Source organism: Microtus pennsylvanicus, chromosome 6 (assembly GCF_037038515.1).
Source record: "Microtus pennsylvanicus isolate mMicPen1 chromosome 6, mMicPen1.hap1, whole genome shotgun sequence".
Lineage (NCBI taxonomy): Eukaryota > Metazoa > Chordata > Mammalia > Rodentia > Cricetidae > Microtus > Microtus pennsylvanicus.
Window position 1 is genome coordinate 53,914,593 of NC_134584.1, and position 26,947 is coordinate 53,941,539.

General features: G+C 39.2%; 1 protein-coding gene across 1 annotated transcript in view; it reads left to right on the forward strand.

Moving 5' to 3' along the window:
• The window catches only part of Polk (DNA polymerase kappa), a 60,966-nt gene extending 34,464 nt beyond the window's left edge, over window positions 1–26,502 (forward strand). The window contains exons 4-15 of the mRNA XM_075976270.1: window positions 555–707; window positions 4,094–4,225; window positions 7,410–7,563; window positions 11,356–11,601; window positions 12,704–12,828; window positions 14,166–14,332; window positions 17,593–17,625; window positions 19,055–19,151; window positions 20,698–20,869; window positions 22,646–23,548; window positions 24,468–24,501; window positions 24,836–26,502. Of these exons, the coding sequence (XP_075832385.1) occupies window positions 555–707; window positions 4,094–4,225; window positions 7,410–7,563; window positions 11,356–11,601; window positions 12,704–12,828; window positions 14,166–14,332; window positions 17,593–17,625; window positions 19,055–19,151; window positions 20,698–20,869; window positions 22,646–23,548; window positions 24,468–24,501; window positions 24,836–24,920 (2,301 nt within the window). The 3' untranslated portion in view covers window positions 24,921–26,502. The remainder of the gene's footprint in view (window positions 1–554; window positions 708–4,093; window positions 4,226–7,409; window positions 7,564–11,355; window positions 11,602–12,703; window positions 12,829–14,165; window positions 14,333–17,592; window positions 17,626–19,054; window positions 19,152–20,697; window positions 20,870–22,645; window positions 23,549–24,467; window positions 24,502–24,835) is intronic.
• Window positions 26,503–26,947: the final 445 nt, after the last annotated feature.

Here is a 26,947-nt window from a genome sequence, read left to right on the forward strand (position 1 = left end):
GGAAATTATACTTTCAAATAGGCTGTCAGTCTGGGCAGATTGGCTCAGTGGGTAGAGTATTTGCTGTGGAAGCGTGAGGACCTGAGTCTGGGTCCCCAGCACCCAGGTGTGATGTCTGTAACCCCAGCACTCTGCAGGGAGACAGGTGAGTTCCAGGAGCTCACTGGCCAGCCAACCTAGCTCAAACAGCAAGTCTAGGTTCAATGAGAAATCCTGTTTCAGAATATAAGGGGGAGAGCAACAGAAGAGACCCAAGGCACTCCTGCCCAAACACATTGTTCATGGGTAAGCGCGTTCACACTGACACACAAATTCTTAAAATAATAGTAGTAGGCCCTCCGTGTGAAAATAAGGGTAATTACTAACCTTAATAAACAGCAATAAACTGTATACCCATAAATACAAGAAAATATATACCCAATGGGTAAGTAGATTGATGGGTGGATAGATGAGCAGATTGGCAGACAGAAAGATACCTTCTGAATTAAAATTTATGATGAATGATGTTTTGATATCATATTGTCTAAAAGTATATTAACTTTTTTAAAATTAAGGTTGACCGATTTGCAATGGAATTGGAACGGAACCGGAATTTGAACAATACTATAGTTCATGTTGACATGGATGCTTTCTATGCAGCTGTGGAAATGAGAGACAATCCGGAACTGAAGGATAAACCCATTGCTGTAGGATCAATGAGTATGTTGGTAAGTAGGTGAAGTTCAAAAACAAAAAGGAAATTTCATAAGCTTATTCAATTCAGTTTGCTGAGGACTTTGCTACTTTTCCAGGTGGTTTACACATGCTCAGTTACTGAAACCTTTCAATGTAAATGATCCTACTCATTTCTGTTTCCACTCGAGAAAAAGGAAAACAGAAATAATTAATAAATTGCTCAAAGATACAAACTCAGGAAAATAGCACAATAGCTTTAGTATCCTCTTTTGCAAATTTACTTCTTCAAAAGGGTTCTCGTGAGAGTTGAAAAGAAAAAGCAAAGGAAATGTTATGTTTAGCCAGAGGTTTTGTGGACCAAGTCTAGCCTGTCATCGTTTTTTTAAAGAAACTTTATTGGAGGAAAGAAGTATGACCACTTATTTATTATTGTCACACTAAAAGAACACAATTGGATAGAGTTGCATAGTTGCTAAGAAAACACATCTCCCAAACCTGAAGAGATTATGTATTTTCTGAACTTTTACGAGAGGATTTGCCAACCCCTATTTTTTTTAATTGAAGATTTCTGCCTCCTCCCCGCCACCGCCTCCCATTTCCCTCCCCCTCCTCCAATCAAGTCCCCCTCTCTCCTCAGCCCAAAGAGCAATCAGGGTTCCCTGCCCTGTGGGAAGTCCAAGGACCGCCCACCTCCATCCAGGTCTAGTAAAGTGAGCATCCAAACTGCCTAGGCTCCCACAAAGCCAGTACGTGCAGTAGGGTCAAAAACCCATTGCCATTGTTCTTGAGTTCTCAGTAGTCCTCACTGTCCACTATGTTCAGCAAGTCCAGTTTTATCCCATGCTTTTTCAGACCCAGGCCTGCTGGCCTTGGTGAGTTCCCGATAGAACATCCCCATTGTCTCAGTGTGTGGGTGCACCCCTCGCGGTCCTGAGTTCCTTGCTCGTGCTCTACCCCTATTCTTGAATAATGTAGCTTACTAATATGTCTAGAATGCAATTAATTTCCCCATAACTCAGAATCCTTTGTTTTTATGATTGCTAAGTTGATTTTTTTTCTGACCTAAATCAAGGTAAAGTAACGGGAGCCATGCCTGTGACTGAACACATAATTAAAAGTAGCAGCCCGTTTCCAGCCATGCCACCCAAAGGCACCACATCTCATTTAAAAGTAGCAGCTAGGATAGAGAGGCATTCGTATTACAGAACACACAAGAGAAACAAGGAGAGTTCCTCCCTGTTGCTGACTTTCCAGTGCCTGAGGTAACTAAAAGCTCTGACCTACCATTACGTTATTATGAATCTCTAATCTATCATGAAATGGAAAGAAAATAATTGTATGTGCGTATGTGCTTTCTTACACACAGATTCTGTGGCCATGTTTGAACTAAACTCACTGGTTTTGGAATTCACAAATTCTTTCTTTCCAACAATTTCTAACCTAAAAATTGAAACTTCAAATTTAAGCTTATTTTTTTCATATTAAACAAAGATTTAGGTCCTCTTCTATGTGCTAAGCTAATGGACCCTTCTGGAGAGAGTTAAAGCTAATTATTTTTTGTTTTAGTAAACACACAGAAGGTTTACCTGCAGGGTAACAGGAGTGACACATGTTTGATCTGTTACACATAGAATTTTTTTTGGTGAATTTGATGACTGTTTGAAATTTTCTAAGTTGGCACTGAGAATCAGGGCTTAGACTCCATGGCAGCATTCATTGCTGCATAAGCGACCTCTTCTGTTCCTGCAGAAAACTATGTTTTTTCCTGTAATCTTTACTTTATGCAGGTTTCAGTAAGGGCGAGTTGGCTGTGTTTTCTGGGATTAGTTAGCATTATCTAACAGGGGAAATTCAAGGTGGATTCACTTCTACTGTGGTGATTAAAGTGACTTCCAACTCTAGTGTCCTCATTTCCTTGTCATGTAGTATTGTAATATACCTTTTAGGATGCTCTAAATGCTTAGTGGCTGCAGAACCATAAAAATCAAGAGCGTAAACTGCAGGTTCTTAAGACTAAGGCTTCAGGACTCACACAGCATAATTTCCTTTAATTCTTTTAGTTTAAGTAAGTCATAGGCAATGTCACTTGGCCTGAAGAACTAGACTCTACCTTCTGATAAGAGTTAAATGTAGACCTGGCGGTGGTGGTGCACACCTTTAATCCAGTACTCAGGAGGCAGAGAGAGGCAGATCTCTGTGAGTTCAAGACCAACCTGGTATACAAGAGCTAGAGAGCTAGTTCCAGGACAGCCAGGGCTACACTGAGAACCCCTGTCTCGAAAAACAAAAAACAACAACAAAATAAGTGTAAGTGTAGGGGACAGAAGGGACGGCTCAGTGATTAAGAGCACTGGCTGCTCTTCCAGGGGACCAAGGTTCAATTCCCAGCTCCACATAGTAGCTCACAACTGTAAGTCCTGTTCCAGGGGATCTGACACCTACACACAAGTATACATGTAGACAAAATCACCAGTGCACATGCGGTAAGAATAACTTTTTTAAGAAAAGAGTAAAGTAAAAATATTGCCGCTGAACTAGGCAGTGATGAAACAGCCTTTAATCCCAGCGTTCAGGAGGCAGAGACAAGCCAATCTCTGAGTTTCAGGCCAGCCTAGTCTACAGGGCATGTTCAGGACAGCCAGTGCTACACAGAAAAACCAACCCTATCTTGAGAAACAATCTAACAAACAAACTAAATATTAGGTAAGGAGAGAGAGAGAGAGAGAGAGAGAGAGAGAGAGAGAGAGAGAGAGAGAGAGAGAGAGAGAGGTAGACAGATGATAGACAGATGTAGATAGGTAGAAAGAAAGAAAGAAAGAAAGAAAGAAAGAAAGAAAGAAAGAAAGAAAGAAAGAAAGAAAGAAGGAAAGAAAGAAAAGAAGGAAGAAAAATAGATGCTACTATTTACAGTGTACTACAAGCTCAAAATCTGAGGAACTCACACATCATAAAACTATTCTATATTATTTACTATAGCACATCTACTGTCATCCAGACTTAGATGTATATGATATTACAGCATACCTTAAAACCCCTGAAGTTTAATTAGTGGAAATATTTTTTTAATTATTTAAAGCCAGTATTTGTCATGCAGAATAGGCTAACCTTGAACCTCAAACTAGTAGTTCTCCTGCCTTAGTCTCCTGATGCCTAGATATTCACCACCACACCTATTTAAAAAAAAAAAATTATTAGTTCAGTCCTACTTATTACTTGGTACCATGTTTTAAATTTAGAAATAACAATGAGACGGGGTCATGGTTTTTTAAGAAAGTCAAGATGTGGTCCAAGACAGTGCTTTTAAAGAAATGCCCTTGAATTGAAGATGCACGCCAGTAATGTGTTTCTTATGAATGCACTGATCAATATGTCCATTTAGGGTTGTTTATTTTTCCCTGTGCGGTCCATTTTCTTTCAGGCTACTTCAAATTACCATGCAAGGAGGTTTGGTGTTCGTGCAGCCTTGCCAGGGTTTATTGCTAAGAGACTTTGCCCACAACTTATTATAGTGCCCCCAAACTTTGACAAATACCGAGCTGTGAGTAAGGAGGTAAGTGACTGTCCCACCCCAAACCCTTTTACTGGCTTTCTGTCACCTACTCTCGACTCCAGATGCCTTAGACTGTCAAGATGTGGTCTTAGCCACAGTAAAGGGTGAGCTGTTTATAGTGTATCCAGACGTATCATTCTGTTTCCTGACGCTTTGCCTTCCATGTATTTTTCATCTACTCTCAATCTCTCAATTCTCTACCATTTCTCAAAACTTTGTAAAGCCTTAATAATTAAAGCATAACGTTAATTTTAAATAATTTTTCTAGAGTAACCTAATATTCCTAATTTATAGAAGCTACTCACTAATTTCAATCTATTCTAAATTAAATTTACGTAATCATTTTGTTGTTGTTGCTTGTTTTGACTCTGACTGTCTTGGAACTCACTGTGTAACTCAGGCTGGCCTGGGTTACCAAGCCTGTCTCTACTTTAAACAGAAGTAAAATTCACTACGCGTGATTAGATTGTCTCATAATCCTACAGAGTTGCTTGATCCATGTTTTGCCTATGAGACTTAAAAAATGAGGGATACTCTCTTGCTTCAAAAAGAATAAAATATAGTGATTTGTTTACATAATTTAAAATCCTGAACTATCCCTATGAAAAAGTATCATTCCTTTGGTTTTCACTAAAATTGATCTGTGGTACAGTGTGGAGACTTAATTCCTTGGTTAAGATCTAGAGTGCTGCATGTACATCACTCTTGGACTGCTGTTCTACAGGGAAGTGTATCATAGAGCATTGTCTGAGCATGACTTGTAGTTCTTGCACTGTGGAGACGGGAGGTTGAGGAGTTCAAGGCCAACATCAACCACTCAGTATTTTGAGGTCAGCCTAAGGTATATGAGTGTCTATCAGAAAAGAAAGAGGAGAAGAAGGCAGCTATCTAAATACTAAAACTATGGTGTACCACTCTTTTATTTTTTCAAGATTTTTTTTGTTACTTTTTAATTGTATGTATGTGTTTATGCCTGTGTGTGGTAGGCACATTTGTGTAGATGCCTATGGAAACAGTAGATTTCCTGAGTCAGACTCAGAGGTCACTGTGAGACGTCTGACATGGGTGCTAGTGGCCAAACTCTGGTCCTCTGGAAGAGCGCGTGTGCTCTTAATTGCTGAGCCAACTCTCTAGCTCTGATACAGTGCTTACAATCACTTAGACATGCAAGTGAGCTTTAAATTCCTGTAATTTATTCTACCTCACTTTCTCTAGAAATATTGCCACCATACTAAAACAGGTTTATTCATTCAAAAGCAGTCTCTTAAATCAATTGTTTTGTTCCTATTTTTGAAAAAGTGGTAGGCAAAGAGAATATATTTTCAATAATTTTTTCTGTAAACACAGTTAAAAAATAAATAACAGCATGAGTACAAGGTTTGGTAATTGAAAAAAAAATCTTACAAAGACTTTGTAAGAAAGACCTTGAATCATACTCTAGCTTAGTAAAACTTCCCACAATATGACATGAGAACTAAATGATTTTTAGTTCTCTATCATCTGCTTATTTATGTAAGCTGGAAAAATGTTGCGGGAGGTCCTCCCACTCCTCCAGCCTATCGCCGCTGAGATACCAGCCCCTTGGGGCGTGGTCTCTCTCCCTTTAAAAAAGCGGCCACTTCCCTCTCCTCTCTCTCTTCACTTCCTGCTCCGCCGGCGACTAGACTCCTGGTTGCGTTGCGTAGAGGGCCGTTGCCTGGGACAGTGATCAGTAAGTTTTTTCCCCTTTAAATAAATATCACCCTATTAATCATAATCCCAAATTGGTGTGGCATTGTTTGTGACTTACACCTTCATTTTGGCGCCCAACGTGGGGCTCGAACCCACGACCCTGAGATTAAGAGTCTCATGCTCTACCGACTGAGCTAGCCGGGCAAATCTTCAAATTTGAGCAACATCTTGCTAGTTAATATAGCAAATGAGTCTTGCATGTAAATGCAGTGTTGATGCATTAATGTTTCTGGCCTGGCTAATAAATTTAAGGAGCATCAGTTTTGTCCAAATGTTAGGGTAACCTTGCTGTTCTTATCAAGTGCTTGGTGTTTACGGGAGCAGTCTGTTTTGTTCTGTGGTGGTGTCCGATGGAGAGAAAGAGAGCAGTACGAGGCTGTGCCTCCAGGGAGCACGGCTCATTCAGTCTTAGAGGACTGCCAGGCACAGACTTGCCAGTGTCCTTTTCCCCAGAAAGATACCATTCCCACCTGTTACAGAACGGCTTCTTCTACAAGAACAAAGCTATTTAAAGCACTCTGAATAAAAGTATGGCAAGTTTTACATCATCATTTTCTAAAATTCCCCTCAGTTGTTCGTGACTACGTTAAGATAGAACAGTTACTTTTTTATAAAACAGAAAGTTCTCTAATGAAGCGAATCAAAGCTTTTATATGTTAGATGAAGACTAACGATTCAGCAAAGATATTTTCTATTAACTAGGTAATTTTGGCAATCCTTCCCTTTTACTTCAGCTAATTCTTGTGTAGTTAAAAGACAAACAGCAAAGAGACTCCTTCATGATCTTATGTAATCAAGTTACCCCATATAAAAGGCTTTGCTGATCTATATTAGCTGTAATTCTAATCTTTGTGTATTTCCTGCATGTCACAAAGAAACTCCAAATTTTCATCTTTCATTTAGTGCAAGCATGCCATTTTTCTATAGATTTATCATCTTTTCCAGTCCAGATTCCTATAAATAGTAGAGCTTTATTTTGTGTGATTATTGTTCATATAATGATTAACTGAAATGTACTGCTCTCTAAAACATAGTAGTTCTTTACATTCTTCTTTTAAATAAACAAAAAATCTTCAGAAAAGAGATGAGAGGGAGTACTTTTGATTGGCCGTGTTAAACCTTAGTCACTTTCTCTTTGTTCCTACTGGGATATTGTGTGAGATTTATTTAACTTGCTTTGTGATTCTAGATGTAGGATGCTAGATTCAGGTAGCATCAGATGAGGCTATTTCACAGACTTTTGCCTTCATGATCTATTTTAGTGCAAAAGAGAATTTGACATATATCCACTGGTAGTAAATTATTTATCCCTTAAATCCGTGAGCTATTGATTGCAGGATCATTACTCTAGTTGCAAAGTAAGAATATTAGTGCTTTTTATCAGATATATAAGACAGGAAGTTTTGCTGTGGCAGCAGAATTTAAACTTTTGTTGTGGTTGTTCTTTTTGAAGGTGAAGGAGATTCTTGCTGAATATGATCCCAACTTTATGGCCGTGAGTCTGGATGAAGCCTACTTGAATATAACGCAGCACTTAGAGGAAAGGCAAGATTGGCCTGAGGACAAAAGAAGATATTTCAGCAAAACAGGAAATTCTGTCAAAATTGGTAAACAATTTATTAGAACTACCAACTAAATAGTAGCAGAAATCAGCCTTTGGATCACCCCAATTAATTCAGTTGTGTATATAGGATAGAATGAGCTCTGTCTTTATAAACATGTAAAATCAGAAATGTGAACTATAAGTACAGCGTCTTTAAAGTCAGATGACAATGTTGGCTCTCCAGACTTTGAGGATCTGCAGAGTTCTTCTCCGGGGTAGTTGCAGAGCAGTTATTTTCTTAATATCAAAGGGTTTCGATTACGTAGAAGTGGAGGAAGTTCCTGTTTAAAGTGGCCTTTTTGTTGTTGTTGTTGTTGTTATTGTTGATAGAAATCAGATTTAAAAAAAAAAGATTAGCCTCAAACACACTAAAATCTTTGTTGAGTTTGTTTTTCTTTGTTTCTCAGGTTTTCTATAATCTAGTTGTAATACGATAATGTGACTGTTTTCAATCCTGCAAAGATTTATGACCTCGCTCTCCCTTCTTCCCCATACACCTTACTGAGACCTTACTATGACTCAGGGGTTGGAGGCAGTAGTGGACTCAGTGCCTCCGCTCCCACTCGAAGGTGGAGACCTTATTTATTTATTTTTATTTTCTGAGTCAAGGTCTCTTTCTGAATCTAGAGCTAACTGATTTTCTGGAAAGCTCTGGGGTTTTGTTGTCATTGTGTCCCATCACCCCTGACCCCTGGATGCCCCCTTCCCCACCAGGTTTTTATGCAGGTACTGCAGAGCCCAACACAGGTCTTCAAGCTTGGTTAGCAAGCGCTTGATCCACAAAGGCATCGCCCCAGGCCCTCCATGACTCTTCTGTACAATTGAAAATTTCAGGACTCCGTATGTTTTCCAAGCTATACTTTTATCATTTATCCAAAGCATTCTGATGTTAACACATTCCTTCTGCTTCCAGTCCCTTTGCCAAAAGATCTTTTACTTCAAATGTCTGCCGTATCTTGACTCCATGAACAAAGTTCACCCAGCTGAGAAGGTGACCTAAAGGGATTCTCGTTCACACATCGCAGCCCCATTTCATGTGTGTAACTCATTCACAGCATCAAAGGGGTCTGCAGTGTGGGGAAACATGTTAGTAACATCCTTGAACAAAAATGGTAGTTGTACAATGGCATCCATTTTTTTCTCTTCTTCTTCTCCCTCCCCATCCCCCCATCTCTGCCTCTCTTGTTGTTGGGTTTTTTTTCTTTTTTGGTTTTGGGGGTTTTGTTGTTGTTGCTATTATTGTTATTCTTTAGAGCTGGCTTTTTCTACATAGCCCTTAACTGAGCGCTGCCTGTCCTCGACTTCACTCTGTAGACCAAACGGGCCTAGAACTCACGGAGATCCTCCTGCCTCTGCCTCCCCAGTGCTAGCATTAAAGGCGTATGCCACCATGTACTGGCAGCATCAAATTCTAAGCCTTACACTGTTAGGGGATCACCTTGTTTGCAGCAAGGTCAATGTAGACATCAAGTCGAAGCTTCATTACCTCATTACCTAGGAGGTAGGTCTCTCTTTTTCTTTGATGGAAATATATATTAAAGAGAGTAATAATTTCTGGACAAGGAAGCTTAGAATATCAACATCAAGCTGTGTGCTTGAGTGACTGAAATGCACATGCATGCTCTCATCTAGCTTTGTGCTCTCATTGCTTCAGTCCTGGAAGAGTGCAGGGCTTCCGGTCAGGAGGGGAAACCACTTCTGCAGTATGTTACACAGCCAGGCCATATGGGAGCAAAGCACAGCTGGGGTTGAGAAGACGCCTGTGTTGCTCTGCAGCGGCTCTGATGCTCCAGAGGCGGCACACTTTGCTTCATCCAGCTGTTCTGTATTTCTGCTCCCCTCCAAGTTGCTCTAAGGTTTAAAAATCAGAATATAAAAATGGAAATGACCTGAAGCACAGATGTAATAAAAATAGGTTGTGTTATGAATGTGGCTTGTGAATTCAGATTTGGGAAACTTCTTTCTATAAATTAATTCATATGCTGTAATTAAAGTTTGAAATTAATCAGGTATCTGTTATACTATTTATATATCTTTAGACATTTTCTAAAGACAAGTTCATTTTTTAAGTAAAGTGCATTCAGATGTCTTGGAATTTAATTTAATTAAGCCCGGTGTGTTTTCATACTCATAATCTCAACATTTTGAAGGCTGAGGCAATAGAAGTAGAAGTTCAAGACCAGTCTGGGCAAGATACGTAGTTAATTTAAGTCTACCCTGGGCTAAAATAAAATAAAGAATTTAATTGTTGCTTCTGCATTTACCTTAATTTGGGAAATACACGTTATGAAATGGGATCAGAAAACTCTGTTATTGATCTTATAAATACATTTAAATTATTTTATCCTATTGTAAGCTTAAAGAATAGTTTTTAATGGAATAGTTCATGTGAATATCTTTAGTATTGGTATCAGGGTAAAGAATTTTATACTATATTTGAAAAATGGGCATAAGCTAATAACTAATTGGTTATCTTACATTTTTAAAAAATAATGTGTTTCTTTGTTTGAGATGGGATCTCACTGTGCATCCCAGGATAAGCACGAACTTGCCATCCTCCTGCCTTATTCTCCCAAGTTTCTGGGTACCAGGATTACAGGCATGTATCACTATGCCCAACTACTTTTTAATAATAGCAATAATAACTTTACTTTTTAATGATAACATTTTCCAACGTATTGTTAATTACACTTTTTTTAAAAAATTTTTTCCATGATATTTGTTGAGCTCTACATTTTTCTCTGCTCTCCTCCCTGCCTCTCTCCTCCCCCTTTCAATCCTCCCCCAAGGTCCCCATGCTCCCAATTTACTCAGGAAATCTTCTGATCATTACACTTTTTTACTTTAAATCAGGACCTTCAAATATTGGATCAGACTCTAAGAATTTGTATAAAGAAGTTCAACTTTCAGAAGTACTTTCCATTTATAGTAAAAGCACCCTCAGTGAAAGAAATGTTTTATTAATAAGCAACTTAAAAACGTGCTGCTGGTGCATGCCTTTAATCCCAGCCCTTGGGAGGCAGAGGCAGACTGTGAGTTCGAGGCCGGCCTGGTACAGAGTGGTTTCTGGGACAGCCAGCACTGTTACACAGAGAAACCCTGTGAGGGGGATGGGTGAGTTAGCATTTGAAAAGAGACATTTGAGAGGATTTTAACATTTTTAAGATTTCTTCCATGAATAAAGAAAAATTAAGTTTTTCCTCCTCCAAAACAAAATTTAATTTTGGTTGCGATTACTCTTATTGTTTAACGCTTTTTCCTCCTCGTTCCTAATTTTAGCTTAAAAAGGATTTTTTTTTCCCTTAGAGAAGAATACTGTGAAAAATACTTATTTTCTTAAAAAGTAATGGACTCCCAAAGTTAAACTATTTTATTTACAATGTGCACTAAAGAAATGGATAATGGTCTTTTAAGGAAAGCCTGACCGCATTCTTTACTATATAGTTACGATGATTTTTGATAGCCTTTCTTGTCTCGGTTTCTAGAAACAAAACTGAATTTGGTTTGTTTTCAGCAGTGTAGGAAAAGAGGTGGGCACTGATGCCTGTAATCCCACTCTTAGAAGACTTGGGCACCCTCGATCATAGCTCAAGGCTAGTGAGGGCTCCTAAACTGTCTCTAGCAGACACATGAATGTGCACACACAAAGAGAGGAAGGGCAGGGGGAAGAAAGAGAAAAATAATAGAGGGAATTGGGATAGGGGAAGACATTGAAAAAAAAAAAAGAATGAAGTGAGACTGAGCCTAAAAATGTGTACTCCTTAAAATGAAGGTGACTTGTTGCTGTTGTTTTTAGACGTGGGTGAAGCAGGTGAGGAAGCTGACAAACTGAATGAGGATGAAGGATCCGTCTCCCCGCTGCTGTTTGAAGACAGTCCTCCTGATTTGCAACCCGAAGGAAATCCTTCCCAGCTAAACTCTGAAGAACAAAGCAATCTTCAAATACTCCAAAATTCAGTTGTTTTTGGAACATCAGCTGAGGAAGTGGTAAAGGAAATTCGCTTCAGAATTGAACAAAAAACAACACTGACAGCCAGCGCAGGTATTTAAGGGGATATTCCTTGTTGGAAAGTAGATGGTAACATTTGATTTGGCTGCTAGCTACTTCTATCTACTGAGGCTGGCTAAACCTACAGGTGAGCTGTTATTAAGCAAAAAGCCTATGGCCCAAGGCAGAAAATATCATAAATCTAGAATAGTAATCCTTAAGTATAAAATATATTTTAGTTGGATTTGTACAGAATTTTTGATTGGCACTTATACTAGATTATGTTGTAGGAAAGATCCTAGATACATGAAAGTTGGTGAACTCCCCCAAAATCCCACCAAGAAAAAGATCAATTTGCAATGTAGCAACTTAAGAACATTTGGTAAAAAACCAAAGCCAACAAAGTCCCCCTGCTTTACATATATTATCAACTCCTAAGAGCATCACAGGGTCTTAGCACAGGGAACTAATAATGGTTACAATCACTTCTCACAATGTCTGTGATAAATTATCACATTATAAAAAATATTATCTTGTAAAGTCATGTGTGTTGGGATTAGGGTAATGTATTCTATTCCAAACGGTAAGCATGCACAATCAGCTTTAAGAAAATATCTATAAAGACCAAAATGAACTATTAACAAATACATTTATATGTTACCTACTATAAGTTGTCTTAAGACTCCTAGAAATTGTAAATCATAGTGTGTGGTGGTTTCTTTGTGAGTAACAAAAAAGATTAAGTTTTTATTGTTGTTGCTTTTAATGTATTGTAAGTCAGAAAATTTATTTTTAATGTGAAAGTTTACATTCAGAAAAACTTCTCGGAAAGTAAGCATCCGTCATAGCTATATTCTGGATCTTTTCTGAGAAACAGCCCTTACTCCTAGTGCAGTTGTAAGCAAGGCGCTGACACTTGGTGTTACTCAGTTCAGAAATTACGTTTGGGCGTGAAAATGTGGAGGCTCAAATAGTCCTCATTTCCTTGCCACAGCTAGTCCATTCCCTTTCCCCAAAGGCACAGAAAGCCCTGGGGACATTTGGCCAGTAGCCAAATGTCATTTCAGATTATTTGCATTTAACTTTCATTTTCTTATCACATAGTTAATTTATACATAGCAACTTCTTTGAATGATTGATTCCTCTTCTTTTGAAGGTATTGCCCCCAACACAATGCTAGCAAAAGTGTGCAGTGATAAGAATAAGCCAAATGGACAATACCAAATTCTCCCCAGCAGAAAAGCAGTGATGGACTTCATCAAGGACCTGCCTATTAGGAAGGTGGGATTTTATATGAAATCGTCATTTGTGTACATACTCTGAATTTGAGAGAGGCGCCAGACACATAATAAATATTCTTTGCTGAATAGTCATAAAATAATAGATGGCAGGTGAGAACTTTGCTGTACCTAGAACCCTGAAAGTCATGTTTAAGGAAATCAGCTGCAGGAGAGCTTAAAGTAAATAAGAGATGGTGGACTTGTAAGTCCATACCTGCAAAGGGCAGAGGACGCAAGAGGAGCACGAGGAGGAGGGCTTTCAGCTTCAGCTTAGTGCTCCCATGGCTCTCCAGTCAGGCAGCTAGTAGACGAATAGGTGTGCACCTCAAAGGGATAGAGAATTTTGTTTCTGAGAAAATTAAACCAAAGTGCTTCACCATCTTAAGGTGATAGAATTTTCCCACAAGGATGCAGAAATGACATATTTTATTATTTATAGCTTCTGGATTTTTGTGCTGTATGTCCTCTTTATCTTTTTTAACAATTGTTTCCCTATACTATATGACAGTCTAGAGCCTGCTCAAGATAATAGCCATGATTGAGTTTGTATAACGTATTGCTCAATGTTCAAGGAAAAGGCTATAGCAAAGGCCACAGTGTTGATGATTCCTAGGTACTATATACACACAGTAGTTTTTTCTAAGGTTTGAATAAGTGTTCTATTTTTTTTAAGTTCTAGGTGCAAATAATGGGTAAATTCAAATATCAGTGCGATTTTAAAAATCTCATTTAAAAGTTCTTAATTATAAAATAATTAAAATAATTTAAAAATCCTTAGTTATAAAAAAACATAAGATATAGATTACACTATAAATAATAAAATATGTCATCTCTGGAACCTTATGGGAAAGTTTATTATTTTAAAGATGGTAAAGTACTTTGGTTTAATTTGTCAAAAACAAAATTCTAAATCCCATCGGAGTGCAGATATTAGTATATTAAAGAATCACAAATATTGTACTAAAAAGTTTTTGTTTGTTCGCTCTACCATTTCCAAAATTTGTATGCTCACAGAACTCTTTTTTAGGTGCCTTTAAAAACTCTATTGAATTAAGCTGTGTGACCAAAACATAAGTCTTCTTGCATGACATGTAAAAATAATATTATTCATACCTTTCGTCAGCTACGGAAGATTATAATCTTCAACTGTTACTCGTGGCAGACAGTTTATTTAGCATGTTCAAGGCTCTGCATTCAAGCTTCAACACCAACATTCTCCTGCAAACACGCACACACTTATGATCTCATTTTAAAATCCTAAATTATAAATGTTGGTTCATCTGTGACTATACCACCCTGAACACACCCAATTTCATCTAAGTGTGGATTCTCTTGTAGGTTTCTGGAATAGGAAAAGTGACAGAGAAAATGTTAATGGCCCTGGGAATTGTTACTTGCACGGAACTCTACCAGCAGAGAGCATTGCTTTCTCTCCTTTTCTCCGAGACATCCTGGCATTATTTCCTTCACATCGCCCTGGGTCTAGGGTCAACAGACCTGGCAAGGTATCTATAGAATAATTCGGCTTTTTATCATTCTCATTATCATTTATCGGTGTCAGTTTGAACCTTTTAAATGTTTTTAAATTCATCTTGACTGATTTAACTTAGGTTCTATCTTGGTTAAAGTTGTCAGTTTGACTATGGAAAAGGGGAGATAATGACTCACTTCTGGGTGTTGGCTTCAGTGGTGAGGAATATGGGAGAAAGGAATGGTGGTTACTTCCATCCCCTGCTTGTCTTGTTCTGTTTTCAGATTGTAAAAGGAAAGTTGGTGGTCAGGTTGTTGAGGAAAGAAAGGTAGCTTATGTTCCCCAATTTATTCTTTAGCCAGATCCTGATGTGTGAATGGATACTGTGTATTTATCTTCCATTGGACACTTGTAAGTGCTAGAGACATTACTCGTGGGTTGGACAAAGTTCTGCCTTCATGAAGTTTACACCCTAGTATGAGAAATAGAAAATCCCAAAGAAACAATGCAGAGAGTGAGGTGGAGTGAGGGCTAAAGAGTGACGTCAGAGACCTCTGCTGGGTTGACAGTCGTCCCGAGGTGAGGGCTAAAGAGTGACGTCAGAGACCTCTGCTGGGTTGACAGTCGTCTCGAGGTGAGGGCTAAAGAGTGACATCAGAGATCTCTGCTGGGTTGACAGTCGCCCGAGGTGAGGGCTAAAGAGTGATGTCAGAGACCTCTGCTGGGTTGACAGTCGTCCCGAGGTGAGGGCTAAAGAGTGACGTCAGAGATCTCTGCTGGGTTGACAGTCGCCCGAGGTGAGGGCTGGAAGGAGCTGACCTCGCAAAGCCCTGGGAGAAGCTGGGACACCTAAACAAAAGTTCTGTGTTTTCTTCTGCCAACTTTTCGTCTGGGTTCTGAACTGTTGTGGATGGATAGAGAGAAGCATGAAAATCCTCAAAGTCAACCCTAGGCAGTGTTTTTATCATGATCCGTCCTGATAGCAAACCTTCAAAAGACTGTAGGATGGGTTGTGGGGGGGAGTGCGGTGATACAGGCATACAGCACCATCGTGCCTGGCTCTCTTTAGATTCTGTGCTTAAATTAAAGGACAGCAATAAATCAAGAGGATGTGGATAAAATTCATTACATAAAAAACAGCAAAGTCTGATGATGAGTTAGAGGCTAGCCGAGGCTAAAAACATAGTGAGACCCATCTGTCGGAGAGAGGGCGGGGCATACAAAGCTGGAGGAATTCTTCTCTACTCAGTCTTTGTTCCTTGAGGCTGCAGTTTGAAGACTGATCTTGCATGTACATAATGGAAGTGAAATCACAATTGTAAGTTGTAAGTGATCTAGATTGCTTATTAATGCAAATATTGTCATATTTTCAGTTTGATATAATGCAGCAGGTGTTAGTCTGTAGTATAGAGAGGCCAGTTTTAGGTGAAAGATTGACAACTCACTTGTGATGTACTGTAGCCGGCCTTCCTCCCCTCAGCCTGTGTTCTCTAGTGCCCTGTGCAGCTTCGGTTTGTAGTATTTCTCCCTTCTGAGCATTCCGCCCTTTGTTGTTGTTATTTGTTTAGTTGTTTTTTGTTTGTTTGTTGAGTTTGGGGGGCTTGGTTCTTGTGATTGAACCTCACATATATTAGGTATGTGCTCTACCACTGAACAACATCCTCTCTCTCCTATTTTGAAATAGGGTCTCACCTAAGTTAACCAGGTGACTTTGAAATTACCTTACTTGGCCTTGAACTTATAGGCCTCTCGCCTCAGTATCCCTAATAGCTGGAATTAATGCTATAGGATTGTGTTGTCGGGCCTACCTTCTTTCGCTCTGGTTTTGTTTTGCTTTTCAGTATTGGGACTCAAACCCAAGGCCTTGGTCATGTGAGACAAGGTCTGTACCTACATTCTCGAGCAACTCTTAGGCATATTACATCCATTAAATGTTTGGAAAATGAATAAAACAAGTGTTACCTCAGTTTCTTTAGTTCAGTTGTCCCTATTAGAGTAGCTAGAGTCCAGTCAAAGTAGGTGGTTTAGATCCTCAGTCATCATCCTAGACCACATTCTGACTGAGATGAAATAACGAACGGTATGTAGGGGAGGAGTTGGTGTAGAAGCCCCCAAACGAAACAGCATTGAATTTCTGAGATGTAGATGGAGCCTGTGGCCGGGAGCCTGTGGTCGGGAACTGTTACGTTGCTGCTTCCTGTTGATTTTCATACGTTTAATATTCAGACTTTTAATAGAAACAGGTTAGATACTATTTCCAAATATTTTTCTACCATAGATATAAGTGATCCATAACACATGAAATCAAAGTATCTTATCTATTTATGTCTTAGAGACAGTGTCACTTTTAGATTTAAAAGAAAGCATCCATGGTTTTTGTAAGATAAAGAATTTTGAATGAAGTATTTGAAGAGAATGTTAGGGGCCTGTAGAAGTGGGTCGTCAATTAAAAGCACCAGAGGACCCAGTTTTGATTCCGAGCACCCATGTGGTGGCTCCATTTTCAGAGGCATTCTCTTTTTTTTTTTTGTTTGTTTGTTTGTTTTTTTGTTTTGTTTTTGGAGACAGGGTTTCTCTGGAGCCTGTCCTGGAACTCGCTCTGTAGACCAGGTTGGCTTCGAACTCCAAGATCCACCTGCCTCTGCCTCCCAAGTGCTGGGATTAAAGGCGTGCGCCACCACCGCCCAGCTCTCTTCTGACTTCTGTGAGCACTGAACATACATGGTGCACAGACAGACATAACAGCAAAACACTCATACACATAAAATTAATTAATTAATTAATTAATTAATCAATCGATCAAAAGGAATATATTAAATTCTCTTATTGACCAAAAGTGATGTGGGTGACCTTCTGTGTAAGTGTTGCTATTATTGTTTGATGAATGAAGCTGTTTTGGCCAATGGTTTAGCAGAGTAAAGTCAGGTGGGAAATCTGTACAGAGATATAGAGAGAGTAGGCAGAGTCAAGGAGATGCCATGTAGCTGCCAAAGGACACAGAAGCCAGAACCTTAGCCACAGTGATACAAATATTAATAGAAATGTATTGATTTAAGATATAAGAGCTAGCTAGGGATATGCCTGAGTTGTTGGCCAAACAGTGTTGTGATCAATATAGTTTTGTGTGATTATTTGGGTCTGAGTGGCAGGGAAATGAAAGCACAGTCTCCATTTACATAATGGTGCCCAATTGGGGCTCAGACCCACAACTCTGAGATTAAGGGTCTCATGCTCTACCAACTGAGCTAGAACTCAATTTTCTTTGAGAAATAAATACTTTTTTTCTCATTTCAGAGATGGAGAAAGAAAAAGCATGAGCGTTGAAAGGTAATGTTTTTTATGTTAAATAAAAATAAAGTTAATGATCCATTATTCAGTGTATATTAAACTGTTTCAAGTTCATTTTTAGTAAAATATCACTACAGTAAAAAAATATTTCACAGTTTGGGCAGCTTATACCCCAAAGTAAACACCTATGCTCAACACATTATCTTTGGTTGCTGTGCTCACAGTAGAACAGCATAGTTGACATTTATACTTTTAATACAGATGTTACTCCTGTTCAGGGAAAACTAGGCATTTTAGGATTTCTAATCTTCTTTATAAGAACAATTAAATGTTTATCTGAGAGTGATAAAACATTATAGTGGAAGTTCTAAGAACTTCAGGTATTGGCCAAGTGAACAGAGGTTTCAAGTTACATGTTGAGTGTCTGTGATATGAACTTCGGAAATCTGACATGCTTCAAAACCAAGATTTTCCGAGTGCTGAGATGCTGTCACACATGGAAAACTTTGCCCCTCGTTTTATGTGATGGTTTTCCATCAAAACACAGATTATTAGAACACTGTGTACAAGTACCTTCAAGCTCTGTATATAAGGTGTATACGAAACAAATGAATTTGTTTTAAAACTTGACTCCCATCTGAGGATATCTCACTGTGTACAGACAGATATTTCATGTTAACTTGTCTTAAAAAGCAACCCAAATATAAATCTTCCTTTTTAAATGTTTCAGATAAAGAGTCGAGTCTGACGTAATATTGGTAAAGGAGAAGTTAGAGAGTGTCTAGTTTTGTGGCCTAGCATCTTGTTTGGAGCCACATGAAATCCTAATGGCACTTTGTTTATAGGGAAATGTGTCCATTTTAAAAGTCCCTCAATTATTTCTTCAAAACATCAGAACTATGGAGACATTTAAGTATCACTGACTGTTTCTTTTCTTTTTGATTTTCAAAGATGCACTAGGGTATCAAATTTGGTTCGGAACTAGGGGAGGAAAACCCTGGTTCACAATCACATATAAAGTGTTAGTTTCTTTGCTATGTAAAGAATTCATAATAAGAAAGTACCAATATGCCAGTTAAAAAATGAGTGAAAACTGAGCATGGTGGCATATATATATATACCTTTAATCCTAGTTTTAGAGAGGAGGAGACAAGACCGATCCCTGCGAATTCAAGGGCAGCCTGGTCTATATAGCAAGTTCTAGCCCGACCAGGGCTGCAAAGTAAGATCTTGTCTTAAGAAAAGAGAAAGCATAAAATTGTGGGTTTTGTCGATCAGTGTACCTATCTAAATATTTTTGATCACTTATATAGAATGTAGATATTTTTACTTAATTATGTGTTAGTTGATGTGAAAACTTTAATTTGTACTGAGAAAAATATGTTAGGTTATTTGAATGTACTCTATTGTTATCAAATTATCCCTCTGTAGTTTACACTGTGCACCCAAATCCTTCTTGTCTCTCTAGGACGTTCAGTGAGATCTTTAAAACAGAAGAACAGTACAGCTTATGCCAAGAACTGTGCACTGAACTCGCTCGTGATCTCCAGAAGGAAGGACTGAAGGTGCTGAGTTTTTATGGGATGATCTCAATTTTTAGCTTTTCTCATTATAGTACTCTAAGTCAAGAGACCACGCATTTGTTAAAGTGGGTTACAAATAAAATAGAATATTCCTATTCCCAACAATCAGAAACAAAGTTGAGTCTGACCTGTGTGTGAGGTCTGTGATGAGGTCACTCTGTGAAGGACACCTTGTGATACTGGAGTGGTTCCAGGGTGATAAGGCCAGCTCTGTGCCCTTAGCGCCCTGTCTGAGTTAGGGCCAGGTCAGACTTCGTTTCCAGTCATCCTTGGAGGCTTTGCTCACAGGGACAGTGACCTTCTAGAGCAGGCATTGTGTTTCAGGGCTCTGGTCCTGGTTAACACATTGAGATCGAAGCCTGGAGTGCCCTGAACTGTCTTCCTTCAGAACAGTCCACATTTAGTGTTTTCTCAGTCCTCTCAAGCCGGGGCTAGTTATTAGAAAGTATAATACAAAAGTATTAAAAAGTTATAGCAAAAATTCGAGTATTTGAGGAGAGTTTTTACTTCTAGCTTTTCTCTACTTGAGTGTAAAATAGTTCTTTTGGAGAAGTTTTTGAGATACACTCTTATTTTTACAGTCATTTCAGACTTACAGGACTGTTTCTAATAACAATGATCTCCACTATAGCTCTCACCCGTTTTCCTCAATTGTTAACATTTGATAGATTTTTGTCACACTAGAAAAGTGACATTAGTACTGCTGTTAACCAAGTTCCAACTGAGTCTGGATGGCTCTTGTCTATGAATTCTCTCCAGAGAACCGCGGGTGGCTAGTGTCCTGTCACCCTAGTTTGGTCTGAATTTGTTGCCTTTCCCGCTTCTTTATAGAACCCAGTCTTGAGAACCTTATAGCCTACAGAATGCCACTCTGTTGCTTGTCCTGTGGTGTAGGCCATAGTGTGGAAAGAATACCACAAAGGTGAGGTGGCCTTCCCATCATTTCCTGCCGCCGTCATCACCTGGTTAAGGGAGTGTGTGAGAGGCTTCTCCAGCCTGAAGTTAGTGGTTCTGAAGTGAGTCAGGAAGTGAGTCAGAAAGCTGAACTGGCCTCAAGTGGAACAGCTGCCCATTGCTTTAACCCCAGGAAATACTAAACTGTCATCAGTCCTCCCCAACTGGAGCCTCATGTCCCTAAGACACCAGCTGTAAAGATGATTCCTAGAAACTTCTAGCGCAGCACTCTGGCTTGTGACAGTCTTGCAGTAAAGGCTGACCACTCATTCCCTGGCCTTCAGTGCTAAATTAACCTCAGGGAGCTGGACAGTGGATGGAAAGGTGGCAGTTCACTTTGCTCTTCATATAAAAGTATTTCTTAACTGGCTGAGGAAGGAACTACTGATTATTCACTAAGTGATATTTTTCAGACTCAGATCTTAACTGTGAGAGTTTACAGGACCATGTTTTATAGCAGCTGATTACAGTGCATATTCCTACGTACAGACAGCCTTCCCAAACATTTCTAACCTGCAGTCAGCTGATCCTCAGCTCTGAAGCCTGCCGTGGTAACGTACTGCTTGTCTTCTAGGGGAGAACTGTTACCGTTAAGCTGAAGAATGTGAATTTTGAAGTAAAAACTCGCGCGTCTACAGTTCAGTCCACCCTTTCTACTGCAGAAGAAATATTTGCCGTTGCTAAGGAACTGCTAAGGACAGAAATTAGCGCGGCTTCTCCACATCCCCTGAGGTTAAGATTGATGGGTAGGCCTCTCTCCCCCCTCCCCTTTCTTGTTTTCCCTTATATGTTTAATGGCCCCTCCCTAAAAAATAAAGTCAACTTGGGAGATCTTTTTCCCTCTGTTTAAGAACTTCCTACTCTGCTGTTGTACATTGTAATTCCTAGAGCCAGATGCATGGTCAGAGTGTGATTTTAATTCTGTCTGGACCTATGGGAATTGTTCTCATCCTTTTTTCTGAAGTCCTTGAGGCAAGGTGTTTCCAAATGCCAAACTTAACAGACTTGGGAAACAAATGCAGGGCATTTAAATTATCCTCTGGAATGCTCTGTTGGGGCGTTAGTGCATGACATGAAGAAACATGTGGCTATTTCTGTCACAAAACAACGAAGACAACTTGTTCTTTAGATTGTGAGGGTACTAGATAACATCATGTCAGTTTAGTCAACTAAGAGACTTCAGCTACAATTTCAGAAATTTTGGATTTCAGAATTACAGTCCCAGATTGTGACACTGCCCGTTGTTACCTGTGGGACACAAACTAGAAAGCTGTGCTTCCACGTGACTGAGGTTGCTAAGAGAGAACATTAATCTTGCTTTCACACTTAGAAACCACGCACAGTGAAACCACTGAAGGACGTATATTAAAAAGAACCAAATAGCCGGGCAGTGGTGATGCACGCCTTTAATCCCAGCACTCGGGAGGCAGAGACAGGCGGATCTCTGTGAGTTTGAGGCCAGCCTGGTCTACAGAATGAGTTCCAGGACAGCCAATGTGACAAAAAATCCTGTCTCGAAAAACCAAAAATAATAAATAGTAATAATATTCATAAATAAATAAAATAAAAACAGCCAAAGAGCATGTATGTACAGAAACTTTATTCATAATTGCAAAACCTAGAAGCAAGCAAGGTTGTCCAGACAATGGGAGATGTTCAGTATATAAAGAAGCTACAAAAGGACAAGGAGCAGACTTAAGTAAATATTGCTAAGTGAAAGAAGCAAATATTGTATGATTTCAGCTATTTGGCATCTTGAGAAAGGCAAAACCTTGGAGACAGTGGAAAGACAGTATTGCCCAGTGAGACAGATGAAGAGAGAAAGCAGAGGACTTGAGGCTAGTGAAACAAGTCTGAATCTAATGGTGCATTCACGTCTTTATAGCTGCATCTTAACTCATAGCATAGACACTGCTAAGAGTGGATGCTGAGGGAAACCGTAGACTGGGTGATAGTGCCGCATCAGTGCACGTGTATAGTACTGGAAGCTGTGTGTGAATGACAGCAGGGGGCATATGGGAATTCTCTGTTCAATAGTCATGAAAATGAAGCACTCCTTAGAAAGTGAAGTCTACTGAAAAAAGAAATCAGAGCTGGTCTCTGTAGCTGACTCCAATTAGCTACTGCCTACTTAATGGCACCCATGTGAAACATTACTGCAAGTTCTATATAATCACACCAACTCCAATATATTAACGTTTACTGATACCCAGTTTTATAAAGCAAAGTAAGTTTTTCATAATGTAAGCTTCAAAAAAGTATCCTTTAATTTGGAAAATGTTGGTCTGAGAATGTGGCTAAGTGGTAAATTATATGTATAACATGCCAAAGATTTATATATGGGTCCAAACCTTAGCATTTAAAAAAAAGAGTATGTATGTATATGAGTGTGTACATCTCCAGAGGCACTTACTTCTCTAGTTACCCTTGCATATGTGTCATAATAGTACAAATGTTCCCTTTGTATGGGTGTGGCTATGTTTATACACATAACATAAAGTGACGGTTTGGGTTTCATTTAGGTGTGCGGATGTCGACTTTTTCCAATGAAGATGACAAGAAGCACCAACAAAGGAGCATCATTGGCTTCCTACAAGCTGGACACCAGGCTTTGCCATCTCCTGGGTGTGTTCTAGACAAAACCGACAAAACTGACTTTGTAAAGCCTTTGGAAATGTCTCATAAGAAGAGTTTCTTTGATAAAAAGCGATCAGAAAGGATCTTGAGCCATCAAGACGCACCCAGCTGTGAAATTGTGGATCAGCAAGCAGTACAGACCTCACAACCATTCCAGGCTTTAAAGAAAACGAGCAAGAGTTTGGAAACATCAAAGAATTCCAGTAACTGTCAGACATTTATGTGTCCAGTTTGCTTTAGGGAGCAAGAAGGTATCAGTCTGGAAGCCTTTAACGAACATGTAGATGCTTGTCTGGATGAACCATCGACCAGTGAGAACTCTGATTCCCGTGCTTCCTCGGCAGCTATTGGTCAGAAGGAAGATGCACACCATTCTATTCCACTGTGTGAGAAGCGGGATTATGACGATGCCGAGATCACTTCAGCGGATGGTGTAGATCTGGTAGAAACTGAAGACAACTCATTGAAAGCAGCAAGTATGGACACTTTAGGGAATAATCACAGCAAAGAGGAATGTTCTGATATTCCAAACCAGTCTTGTCCTGTTTCATTGGCGAATGAAACTGTCAGAATATTAAGTAGGCAAGAGTCCATCCAGCCCTGTCCAGATGAGGTGGTAACAGGACGAGCTCTAGTTTGTCCTGTTTGTAACCTAGAACAGAAGACTTCTGATCTTACCCTCTTCAATGTGCACGTGGATATTTGCTTAAATAAAGGCATTATCCAAGAATTGAGAAACAATGAAGTTAATTCAGCTAACCAACCCAAAGGGAGCTCCAGAAGAACTGGTAAGCATATAGTCATGAAGAAGAATGCAGCACGGGTTGGAGACCGACCAGCAGTCCTTGCTAGTCTTGCATAGGACCCGGGGTTGGTCCCCAGAACCCACATGGTGGCTCACAGCCATCTGTAACTCCAGTTCCAGGGGATTCAGTGCCATCTTTTGGTCTCAAGAGGCACATATTACAGTACACAGACATACATGTAGGCAAAACACCAATACACTTTAAATTAAAAAATAAGAGGAATGTGATTTTCTAGGGATACGTCTTCCTAAACTTACTGAAAGTGTTAAATCTGAAATAGAGACTATTAAAAGCGTGGCTTGTGTTGGCTCTCCTTGAGGAAAATAATAGTTCTGCCTTACCATGGCTAGAAATAACTCAGACTGAGCTTTTGAATTGAGGGGAAACTCAAGTTTAGTTTTGATTTAATATAGAATGAAGTTAAAAGTGAAAGGATCCAAGTGATCTAAACAAAACAGAAATTCCCTGGGGAGCAACCGCTGCTGCGCAGTGACAGACCAGCTGTGCTCAGAGAGGCACTTGTCTGTCTCTTGTGCTGATGTACCAGGAGAACTAGTAAAGTTTAAGGAAACCATACTATAAGATTAACCTTGTGAGACTGGCCATGTGGCTTGAGGGTGTAGCTGCTGGATAACAAGCCTTTCAATCTGATTTTGATCTCTGGACCACATGATGGGAGGAAAGAACCGACTTCCCAAAGTCGCCCATTCACCTCCAAACGTGTACACGCACATGGAAGCGCTAGTTTACTTAATGTAACACAATAGTCTTAAAAGTTAGTTTGGAGTATGTATAATATTATCTTTAGTCTGGCAGCTTTATCTCTTTCATGTTTGTGAAGCTTTTTCAATTGTTTTGTCCTTTTCCTGATGGAATTTCTTGGTTTTTCTTTGCCCTGCAGACAGACTTCAGAAGGCTGCAGGAAGGACGAAAAGGTATGACTGAGAGCCACAAACTCAAGTTTTACTCTTGAGATTTTAGGGGCTAAACTTTGCTTTTATAACTAACCAAGTAACATTTTAAGAACTGTTTTTGCAGGCTGGGAGGTGGTGGTGCATGCCTTTAATCCCAGCACTCGAGAGACAGAGGCAGGTGGATCTCTGTGAGTTTGAGACCAGCCTGGTCTACAAGAGCTAGTTCCAGGACAGGCTCCAAAACCACAGAGAAACCCTGTCTTGAAAAACCGAAAAATGAAACAAAACTGGTTTTGCAAAATTATTTTCACATATTTCCTTCTACATAGAAATTGTGTATTCTTTCTCATTCCAGGCCAGGACTGAAGACAAAGAGCTCCACATCTAGGAAAACAAAAGCCCAAAGTTCCAGACATACCCTTGATATATTTTTCAAATGAACTTTGAACATTTTTATTGAAATTTTAGTTTTATATTCAATGTATTTGTTCCTTCTCATTTTAAATTTATTATTTAGGGAAGACAAGTACAATAATACCTCCCCACATGGCCTTTTTAAAGAATGTAGACTATATATATTAACTTATTTCTTTATATTTTCTTTAATAACCATAAGAATCGCATTCTCAGTATATATCAGTTGGAAATCAGTCTTGTTAGAGATAACTTTAAAACAAAAGTAAAAGGGGCAGTCAGAAGATGACATACTATTTTATGATGAATATAAAATACTTATTAGGACTCTGAGTCATGTGCTCTTGTTTCTGCACGGGCATTTTAAAGCCTAGCCTCCGTGTCAGCACGGGCATCTTAGTACCTACAGGCATCTTAGTGCCTAGCCGCTGAGTTGCCACTGGATGCTGCTGGACTTGCCCTTGTGTCTGTAAGTGTTCTGTGAGCATTTGTAGTTAGATTTAACCATGAGGTCTGTGAAGAACATTAGTTTAACAGAGATAGCATGGGTACCTGCAGGAAAGCAATGCACAGTATTATCTGTGTTTGAAGGACTTGTTCAAACTACTGTTAATTGTTTTCCCTTACTTACAATTTCTTTAACTTATAAATAAGCACTTGGTTCATGTAAAGAAATATTTAGTTTATAACTCAAAATTGTTTTTTTAACTCAGTACTTTAAATGGCAGTATTTCGTTTCTTGGTAACTACGTTTGGCTCCCTACAAGTCGGTAGTAAACAAGATGAGTTGTGACGTCACTTGATTTTCTTCCTCCTCGTTAAGAGAAATGTGCAGCTCAGAAGATGAACGCCTGGTGAAGCTCTGCCCTTCCTCAGCTGATGTCCGCGAGTCTCTGTTGCTATTTGTGAAGGAAGAAAGATTCGCAGCAGTTGAGGAGTTGTTCCGAGCATGACTCCACCCACACGCTCTTATCAAAAAGCCCTTTTTTGCTACCGCTTTAAGAACTGAATCTTGCACACGCCTTTAATCCCAGCTCTCAGAAGGAAGAGGCAGGTGGATCTCTGAGTTCAAGGCCAGCCAGGTCTACAGAGAGAGTTCTAGGACAGCTGGAGAGAAACCGTGTCTCAGAAAACAAAAAAGGAGAAAGAGAACTGAATCTTTTTTCTTATGGTTTTGGTCTTTGAATATTTTAGTTCATTTTGAGTAGACAGGGAAATATTTGAGGAATAGCTAACATCCTTAGGGCTTTGCAAAGCCTTTGCCACAGTCACAACCTGACTTTTAATTACTGGCCTCGTTAAAGATAGGCTGAAAGTTTGCTGATGTGCTAGTCCCCTACCTATACACCATGGACAGTTCCAAAGCAATGGAGTTTTGGTTATTGATTGTGATTTACTTATGTAAATTATTTATAAAATTAAGTTCAGTGAAACTGATTTAATGTATTGAAAAGTAGATATTACTGTATTTATTGTTTTTCCCCATCTAAATTTATTTTTACTGTTTTCCACATTAAATAATAAATTATTTTCATTTAGATGCCCCATTTAATTGAATGCCATAATATATAACATTTAATAATTTAAAGTAAAATTTTAAAACCTTTGAGATTCTCTTACATGTGTAATTATTTACATTATTTTCTTCTCTTACTCTTTCTCTTTCAACATCTCCCATGTTCCCCTCAATCTCTCTCAAATTCATGACCTCTTTATAAATTATTATTGTTATATATAGGAGGTGTGTGTGTGTGTGTGTGTGTGTGCATGTACTTGTATGTAACCCGCTGAGTCCATTTAGTACAGCTCTATGTCTGTGTGTCTAGGGCTGACTACTTGGGGCTGATTAACATACCCGTGATTGGCCCTGGAGCAGACGGACTCTCCCACTTTAAGCTGTCATTAATTACTTGGAGCTCTTCATGTAGGATGGAGCCTTGTGAGATTTCCCCATCCATGTTGGCACGTTTAACTAGTATTGCCATTGTGTAGATCTTATTTAAATGACTATGTTGTTGAGATTTTGTTGGTATAGCTTCCTTGTCATACATAG